This window comes from Lactuca sativa, chromosome 8, assembly GCF_002870075.4.
Source record: "Lactuca sativa cultivar Salinas chromosome 8, Lsat_Salinas_v11, whole genome shotgun sequence".
NCBI classification, from domain to species: domain Eukaryota; kingdom Viridiplantae; phylum Streptophyta; class Magnoliopsida; order Asterales; family Asteraceae; genus Lactuca; species Lactuca sativa.
In genome coordinates, this window is record NC_056630.2 from 201,022,739 (window position 1) to 201,033,284 (window position 10,546).

At 33.1% G+C, this 10,546-nt stretch overlaps 1 protein-coding gene across 1 annotated transcript; it reads left to right on the forward strand.

Annotated features, from left to right (window-relative positions):
* Positions 1-1,988: 1,988 nt before the first annotated feature.
* LOC111889701 (serine/threonine-protein kinase BSK1) lies at positions 1,989-6,371 on the forward strand. Its single transcript, XM_023885845.2, has 9 exons — positions 1,989-2,600; positions 3,172-3,307; positions 3,652-3,785; positions 4,167-4,272; positions 4,464-4,549; positions 4,652-4,840; positions 4,929-5,099; positions 5,218-5,331; positions 5,981-6,371. The coding sequence occupies exons 1-9, from the start codon at positions 2,202-2,204 to the stop codon at positions 6,236-6,238; spliced, it is 1,593 nt and encodes a 530-aa protein (XP_023741613.1). The 5' UTR covers positions 1,989-2,201; the 3' UTR covers positions 6,239-6,371.
* Positions 6,372-10,546: the final 4,175 nt, after the last annotated feature.

Genomic DNA, 10,546 nt, shown 5'->3' on the forward strand with positions numbered 1-10,546 from the left:
ATCAGAATGAAAATAAGTGAAAAACGATGTGTGAGAACAAAAATGAATAAAAATTAGTGAGATTGTATAAAAATTACGAGATTTAAGTAAGGTTGAACGTATTCACATTACTAAACAACTGATTTTTCTAGTAATTCTCATAGAATAACATTTTTTCACACGTCAGCACAATAATTGTCTATCCACATTATAATATATATATATATATATATATATATATATATATATATATATATATATATATATATATATATATATATATATATATATATATATATATATATATATATATATAAAATCAGTCGCCTTCTAAAATGGAATATTAGGTGATCTTCCATCCATGCATGTTCTAAAGAATTCTTAACTAATTTATTTATGATACTTGTGATAATCAGCTGCTATTCTGTTATAGTAGACCGGTAGCTAAATATTATAATTAAAATACAATTATTTTTTATGTTACATTTAAAAATTCATAAGCTAAACATTTTCTTTTAAATAAGTCAACAAATATAGTTTCATATTAACTGTACATAGTGATGTAAATGAAGTAAATGGCATAATGGCATTACTATATAACATGTGCACGTAAGTGAGTAAATGATGTTATTGTACAAATGTGTTGTGAACGCCTAACACCCAACTATACATATTTATTCACCATTATATCATGACATTATAAAATTTGGCCATATACGGTTTAATTAAATTAAAATGTTATTGAAGTCAAATACCCAAAAATAATAAATATAACAAAACATTATAATTTATAAACCAAAAGTTATATAATTTGTAATCCAAAAGTTGATCGTAAAAAGTTGCATTAATAAAAAAATAAACTTATTTTTTTTACTGATCAAACATTTTTTGTTGTATCTATAACTTTGACCATCGATATATAAATCTATCTAAATTTGAGTTTGATAAAAATAAAAGATTAAACCCATGTAAATAGTCTCTATCTAAGATATATTTTAATATAATTCGTTTCTCGAATAATAATAATAAATAAATGTAACAAATTATATATACCATGCATTGAAATAATAATAAATAAAATATATATGATGTTAAAGATCTTGTTTGACAAAAATAAGTTAATTTATTGTAATTTTTTGATTGATGAAAACCAAAAAATTAGCTTATTTTAGTTTATAAATTAATTTATAAGCTAGCTTTTTATAATATATTTTAAAATAGTTTTTGAGAATCGAAAATTTTAAAAAAATATTTCAAATATGTTCTTAATTATATCTAACGAAAATTTTTAATTTCATACCTAAATGTCTATTTATTTTATTTTATATTTTCAATCTAACTTATCATTTAATTTTTACAAAGTATTATTAGTTAAAAAGAAATTAAATATCTTCTTACTTTTTGTTTATATTAATCCTCTTATCCATTTAAATGATAACATATGTCCTATTAATATACTTAAATATCATTAAATTTCATTAAAATTAAATGTTACACATGTCATAATTTAATTACGTATAAAAATTTATAAAAAAAAACAAAAAAATATTTAATTTTTCTAATTAGAAAGCTACACCAGGTAGTCAAACAGAACCTAAAGAAATCTTTTATTTAAATTGGAGCAAACTATCATAATAGTCCTTATGTTTTACCAGAAAATACAATTACGGTTGATATTATAAAGTCATTCTAATGACATCATTAAGTTTGCATTTCATTATTGATACAATGTTGACTCAATGACCCATATAAAATGACTTTAATATTTAGATGGAACTTTGGATTTTGTGTAAAATATAAGGTCTATATTCACAAGCAAATGCAAACTTAAAAGACCAAAATTGATACAATTTCAAATTTTAGAATTGAACTTGTATTTTCTTAATAAAGTACAAGGACCATATTAATAATTCACTCTTTTTTATTATTTTATTGTGAAAATCCAGACAGAATCGGAACATATTTAGTATAAAACTACTAAAAATACATGCCCACCAAACATGATGGTCTGAAAAGACAGAAAAATTGAATTGAATTTAGATTATGAAGCATCGAACAACTGTGACCCTTTTTATCTCATTCTGTATATGAAAGACAACAAAAAAGAAGCGATAGAAATTAGAACCTAAGAAGAAATATATGCTCATCTCTCTCTCTTTATTTTCTCTCTCTACAATCGGTGGCTTTTTCTCCATATCTTTGAAGAAAATTGAATCAAAATCATGGGTCTTTGTGCATCAGCTCCAAAATCAAGAACAAACCCAGAAAGGAATCAGTTTCAGAACCATCAAAAAAGCAATCTTTTTAGCTATAATCAAACAAACCCACCTTCCACCAACAGCCCACAAAAGTTTTCCGGCCAGGTTCCGCCGCAAACCACCACAAGTCCTGGTGGCGGTGGTGCAGGTGGTGGTGGTGGTGGTGGTGCTACTCCTTCTTTCTCTGAATTCTCTTTCGCCGACCTAAAAACTGCTACTAATAATTTCAGTACAGATTTAATTGTATCTGAAAGTGGTGAAAAAGCACCCAATCTTGTGTATAAAGGAAGGCTCAAGAATCGTCGGTGGATTGCTGTCAAGAAATTCTCCAAATTGGCATGGCCGGACCCTAAACAATTTGCGGTAATTCATCGAATTTCGTTTATTTTTATGAAATTCAATTCCATATAATATAATTTCTTCAAGGCTATATGCTTATTTCTGCTTCAATTTCCCATGGAAATTATACCCACCGAATATTTATTGATAACAACAATTAATATATTTTTTTGTTTGACAAAAACGATGTGTTAAACTACTAATTACTAAACTAATCTAATCGTTGATCACTCATTGTATAATAAGCTTTCTACAATACGATCATTGAGAATTTGAGAATTTGAGATAGTCTATTTATATTAGACTTTTAGTAAATCTTTCTTAAAGTCAACATGGACAAACTTTAGCACTCAAAAAATTCAATGAATTCGAAAAAAAAAAATTCCATAACCATAACCATCATAATCAATATTAAATTATTACGTGTATTGCATAAAGACAATTGTATTTGCGTTTAATTCGTAGATACATACCTATCAATTTTGCATTCAAAAAGTCTTATGTTTGACCACGCAAATCTAGGGAGTACTCATTTAATTGTTCTTGAGATTTATATTTTTTAAATTGATAATGATTTTTTTTTTTAATTTTGTAGGAGGAAGCATGGGGTGTAGGGAAGCTGCGACATAAAAGGCTGGCTAATTTAATCGGTTATTGTTGTGATGGTGAAGAGAGGTTGCTTGTTGCTGAGTACATGCCAAATGACACTCTTGCTAAGCATTTATTTCACTGTAATTATGCTTCTAATCTATGCATTTATCATTCATAAAACATGTGTTTAATGCAAGAAATATAATTAACATACTTTCATTGATTTGTTTATTATACATTGTATTAAAAAATCTACCAAATTCTATCAATGTCATGTAGATACACAACAATGATATAATTGGGGAGATTTTCGAAGTATAATGCTATAAAAAAAAGAAGGGTGTTGTAGTAAAAGGAAATGAAAGCAGGATGCTATAATACACAAATAAATGAAAGTGTGTTGCTATTTCTTGCATTTTGCGCTAATTTATTTCCTTTCGTATACGTGCCATATGAGAGTTTACTTAAATGTAACAATTAACAGGGGAAAATCAAACAATCGAGTGGGCTATGCGAATAAGGGTGGCTCAATACATATCCGATGCCTTAAACTATTGTAGCACCGAAGGTCGTGAAGTGTATCATGACCTCAATGCCTATAGGGTTCTCTTTGACGAGGTACATAATGGAAATCCTGGTTATACCCTCCAATTCTCCCTCCCAATATTTATAGGGTTCTTTACTATGATAAGTATGACGACATTTATGTCTTTTGCACAGACAAGAGACTAAGAGCGAGTCCCGACACAAATCTTGTTCAACCTTTTTAGGGTTGGACAAAATATTACAATTTTTGGCCTGTTTGACATCGGTCCTAGTCCCAGTCCATGTCAGTGGTACACAACTGTCATGTTCTGTCTTGTCCTGGGACCAATAAGATTATTCACATAGGGTTTTATTTTTTTTGGGAATGGAGTAATTCTTTTTTTTTTTTTTTACTTTTTGACAAATACATGTGTATCTATTTGCTAATAATTATGTGTTTGATGAACCTTATAGGAGGGAGATCCCCGCCTTTCATGTTTTGGATTCATGAGAAACAGTCGGGATGGAAAAAGCTATAGCACGAATCTTGCATATACGCCTCCAGAATATCTCAAACATGGTAATCATTTATATTCCTCATGGTATACTCTAAATAGCTTCATAGGACATGTTATTCTTTTCCCATTTAAGTAGTAGATAAATGGTGTTCAAAATGTATTTGAGAAAATGACTACACACGTGGGCAAGTGGAAAAGCCTCAATTCTCTAACTTTCTCTATTAAGTCGTTCTCTATGTTATCTTCTTTATAGGAAGAGTCACCCCAGAAAGCGTTGTATATAGCTTTGGAACAGTTCTTTTAGATCTCCTAAGTGGGAAACACATCCCACCAAGTCACGTAAGTTGTTTCTTTCCATTTTACGCCTTTTAAAATTTTAACATTTCCGATTTATTTCATATTTTTACAAAATGAAGTTTCATTTAGTGTTTTTAAATGTAGGCGCTCGATATGATTCGTGGAAAAAACATCATACTTTTAATGGATTCACATTTAGAAGGGAACTTTTCAACCGATGAAGCAACTATAGTCGTTGATCTTGCATCTAAATGTTTGCAATATGAACCGAAAGATAGACCTACCATTAAAGACCTTGTAGCAACACTTGGTCCACTTCAAAACAAATGCGATGTAAGGAGATTTCTTGATATTTTGTAATTTGTAATTTATTATCGTTTTTATTTTTGGAAATATTGTTGCAATTATGGGTTTTTTTTAGGTTCCATCTCATGTAATGCTTGGAATTTCTAAACAAGAGGAAGCTCCATTAACTCCACAACGCCCACTTTCACCTTTAGGAGAGGCTTGTTCCCGAAAGGATCTTACTGCAATTCATCAAATTTTGGTTATGACACATTATCGTGATGATGAAGGAACCGGAACTAATGAGGTAATTCGACTTTTGACATGTACCTTGTGCTATGTTCATAGTACCTTTTAACTTAATAAATTATAACTTGTGCTATGTTCATATTATCCTTCAAATATTTTGTTTTTTTTTTTTAAAGTTGTCGTTCCAAGAATGGACTCAGCAGATGAGAGATATGTTGGAGGCAAGGAAACGAGGAGACCAAGCATTCCGTGATAAGGACTTCAAAGCTGCCATCGACTTTTATTCACAGGTATAATTGTTATTATATAAACGGTATTATTCTAGATTTATTTCTAGATATGACAATTTACACTTGTTCACCTAACAATGTGCCGATTGATGTTAGAATCAAATGGCTAAAGAAGAAACAATTCAATAAGTCGAAGGGGTTAGAAGTTAATCTACAACCTTCTAAACCGTGGTTAATCATTAAAATGACCAAAATGGGCGTGGTCCTATCACAAAATTACCATTTATCATAAAATAACCACCCTTTTCACAAAATGCCTATTTCATTGCTAGATAAAAAGTCGCTACTACAAATGAATTTAAAATGTTTTAAAAAATTTACGAATTTGGCAAAAAAAAAACGGCATTTCGCTAAATGGGTGGTTAGATTTCATTGTGATACATGTTCAAAAGATGATTATTTTGTCATGTGACCACCTTTTAATGATGAGGGTGAGGAGAACATTTATGTCTTTCATACGTTCCAACTTTTTAGATGGGACAAAAAATTGCAATTTTGTACTGTGTTTTGTTACAGTCTGATTCACACCAAACATAGTACAAGGTGTACTGTGTGTTGTGTCATATTCTGTTATGTCTTGTCATGTAGCGTAAATGTTTATCTTTTTTGACCTGACATACTCATTTTCTTGAAAATTGTGCATACACAGTTCATAGATGTGGGAACGATGATTTCACCAACAGTTTATGCAAGGAGAAGCTTGTGCTATTTGCTATGTGATCAACCGGATGCTGCTCTTAGAGACGCCATGCAAGCACAGATTGTATATGCAGACTGGCCCACAGCCTTTTACATGCAATCGGTTGCTCTTGGAAAGCTGGACATGCATCAAGATGCACTTGATATGTTAAATGAGGCTTCTGGGCTTGAACAAAAACGACACAAAGGTGAACGACGAGGGTCGTAGATATAGTATTTTATTGGTGGGTGGCAAGTTTTTTTTTTCTTGAAAACAGTGGTTAACTTCAAATTTTTGAATGGATTTTACATACAAAAGTTTTTATATACTTTGATAAATGCAAAGCTTGTTGATTATAGTATTACTGTTATTATCTTGAGCGCATACTTCTAAGAAAAAGAATAAATTAACCAAAAGTATTAAGATGTTTGTTTATTATAAAATAAAGTAAATTGTGTAAAATAATCAAAGATCCGGTATTACCTAGGCATGGCTTCGGTATGATGTAAACATGTCCTAAGATTTTAGAATTGGTTTATTAATAAGCTAACAAAAATGTGAGATTGTTGGATGTAAATGTAGAGCAAAGATTCTGCTTTTTAATAAATAAAAAAGGGATAGAGTTGCCTGAGAGTCAGTCTTGACTACTGAGAATGTATATGAAAACTAACAAGTGAAAGATATATATAACGGTTAGAGTTTCGTATTATTATCAAAAAGAAGTACACATACAATGAATTGGAAATACATAATATATAGACTAGCTAATTAGAGTTTTTTAGCTGAAAGACTCGATCATAAAACCCAATACAAGATAAAGCCTAAAATCTTATTAGACTAACATCCCCCCTCAAACAGACAATGCAACAACAATAAACATTGAGAGTTTGTCAGACAGAAAATGGAATCGAGGAGTAGTCAACGGCTTCGTAAGAATATCAACAATCTGTAAAGAGGAAGGAACATAAGGAAAGGAGATAGTACTCTTCTGGAGATGATGTCGTGTGAAATGACAATCAATCTCAATGTGATTTGTACGCTCATGAAACACTGAAATCTTAACAATCATTATCGCACTCTCGTTGTCACAATACAAAGGGATAGGCTTAGAGACGTGAATGCCCATATCTGCAAGAAGCCATCTCAACCAAACAATCTCACAAGTGGCGATAGCTATAGTTCGATACTCAGATTCCGTAGAAGATCGAGAGACAACATCATGTTTCTTGTTTTTCCATGATATCAATGAATCTCTAAGAAAAACACAATACCCAGTAGTGGACTTACGATTATAAATATCACTATCCCAATTTGCATCACTATAGGCACACAACTCAGGAGAGGATGTAGATGGAAACACAAGAGTGCGGAGCTGAGTACCATGTAGATATCTCAAAATACGAAGAACATCTCCCCAATGAACAAGTAGGAGCAGTGACAAACTGGCTAACCACATGAACTGCATGAGTAATATCCGGTCTAGTGACAGTCAGGTAAACCAAACTTCCTACAACGGTACGATAAATGCTTGGATCGGATAATAGGACACCGTCAGTTGGAGACTACTTTGCATTACTCTCTATAGGCATATTAATTGTCTGATTATCCGTAAGTCGTGCGTGTTCAAACAAATCTGAAATATACTTCATTTGAGATAAAAGAACCCTTTGGAGACTGAGCAACTTCAATCCCCAAGAAATAATGTAGCAAACCCAAGTCTTTCATAGCAAAACGGTGAGCCAAATTATGCTTTAAAGACTCTATACCATCATGATCATCACTAGTAATAATCATGTCATCGACATATAAGGAAAGAATAATCCAACCTGCATCGGTACATTGAACAAATAGAGCTGAGTCATGGTTACTTGGTTGAAAACCAAGCGAAGTAATCACCATAGAAAATTTCTCAAACCAAGGACGATGGGCTTGTTTGAGGCCATATAGTGCCTTCCGAAATCAACAATCTTCACCTGGTTGGTGAGCAATACCAGAGGAGGAGACATGTATACTTCCTCATGAAGATGACCATTCAAGAACGCATTCTTGACACCCATCTGATAAATATTCTATTTGTGAATGGAAGAAAATGCAATCAAGGTACAAACAATCGTCATTTTTGCAACAGGAGCAAACGTCTCCTCATAATCTGTACCATACTTTTGCACGTACCCTTTCGCAACAAGACCAGCTTTATAACGTTCAACGAATCCATCAGACTTTGTTTTGATTTTATATACCCAACGACAAACAATTGTGTGCTTTCCGGGCAGAAGCGGAACCAGATCCCATGTATGAGTCTGATAAAGAGCTGCAAGTTCCTCAGCCATAGAGTTATGCCAAAGGGGATCAGAAATGGCCTCTTTGTAGGATGTTGGCTTAGAGTGACAATGTACATTAGCAATAAAAGAGGAAAACACTAGTGAGTAAGAGGAATAGACAAATTTAAGATGCTTTGTGGACTTCTTATTACAATAAGTTCTCAATGAAGGGGGGGGGGGGGGGGGGGTCTTGATGATCTGCAGACAGAGGATCACTGATAGGTGGTGGATCAGCAGCAGGTAGTGGATCAGTGACATGTGGTGGATTATCAATGTCAATGCTAAATGGATCAATAGTACGGTACTCCTCTCGGGTTGCATCATGTGACTGAACATGAATGCTATAGAATGGAATATGCTTCAAAAAAGTGACATTGTGAGAGACATACAGTTTCTGATTAGATAGATCATAACACCGATAACCTTTCTGACCAAGACTATATCCCAGAAAAACACAAAGAGCTAATTTTGAAGACATCTTATCTCTCTCTACATGAGGCTTCAAGACAAAACATGTACACCCAAACATTCGTAATGGAGAATAATCTGGAAGTTGTCCAATCAACATTTCATAAGGAGACTTCCCCGAAGGGTACACAGTAAGAACGCATTAATAACATAAGTGGCGGTATGAACAACTTCTCCCCAAAACATATTGGGAACTTGAGCAGAAAGTAGTAAGGATCTTGCAGTTTCTAGGAGATGTTGATGTTTTCTTTCAGCAACACCATTCTATTGAGGAGTGTTTGTAAAAGATCACTGATGTATAGTGCCATCAGATGCCAATAATTTTTTTAAATCATTGGAGGTAAATTTTCCTCGTAAATCACACCAAAAACATTTTATGACAGCAAAGTGTTGAGTCTTGACAAGAGTTTTGAATTCACTATATATGGTGAAAAAGTCAGATTTGCGCTTCATAAAATAAACCCACATACAACAAGTGTAATCATCAATGAATGAAAACATAATAGTTATCTCCCAATTTAGAGGTGATCAGAGATGGACCCCACACATCAGAATGCATGATATTAAAGGGAGCAATAGAACAAGTGACACTTTTATTAAATGATAAAGCAGAAAAATTTCCTAGTTTACAACCACAACAATCAGAAATATCATTAGTTTTCAAAGAACCTAATACACCAGTGGAAATAAACGAGACGCTAACATATGTCCCAAACGAGAATGCCAAAGATAAAAACAGATGACGAAGGGTTTAAACGAAAAGACGACAAATTGACACTAGATGCAGCAACATCAGCAACCTGTAGTTGCTCCAAAACATAGAGCTCCCCAAGTCTACGACCTATCCCAATCACCCTCCGAGACCAAATGTCATGTACACAGCATAATTGATCAGAAAAGAAGACCCAACAACCAGATTTACACAACTGACTGACCGATGCAAGATTCAAAGAAAGTATGTGAATGTAATACACATATGTTAAAGATATATAAGGAGTGACAATTGAACCAACACCCTCTATTGACATGGGTGTAGCACTAGCAAACATAACAGAGACAGGTGTACAAGAAGATAATGAAGAAAAAGATAACAAATGTGGTGACATGTGATGAGATGCACCAGAATCCAATATCCACAAGGATGAATGAATACATGGCATGTTCGATGAAGATAGACCTGAATGACACATGGAAGCTAACATGGCAGTTGGATTGACAACGATGAACTGTCTGAACTGATCAACAATCTATGGATCCAAGGCTGATGATGGTGTAAAATTTGTTTCATTCTCAATTGAAGGTGTAGCAGCAACGTACTGTGGTGGCTTAAAAGATGGAAACGAGGGACGTGACTGTCCAGAAGACATGTTCTACTGTGAAGGATAAGACTATGCAGGTGATCTCGTTTGCTGTTGTTGCTAATTTCCCTTGCTTGTCAGCAATGGACAATTTGCCTTCCAATGGTTCTTCTTCATACAGAAAGCATACCCATCAAATGCAACTTTGGGACGATTTTGGTTTGAAGTCTGAGGTCGTTATGGAACAACAAAGACAATAAGAGTGGCTAACTTGGGACCTTTGTCAGCATGACACTTGCTACGAGTTTCTTTAGCAATCAACTCTTGAACAACCGGATCAACAGTGGGAAGAGTTGTGTTATGCAATACTGATCCACACAAGCTTTTAAAATATGACTGTAACACCATAAAGAATGGAACCAAACATTGCTCTTCCTTTCTATCAATAT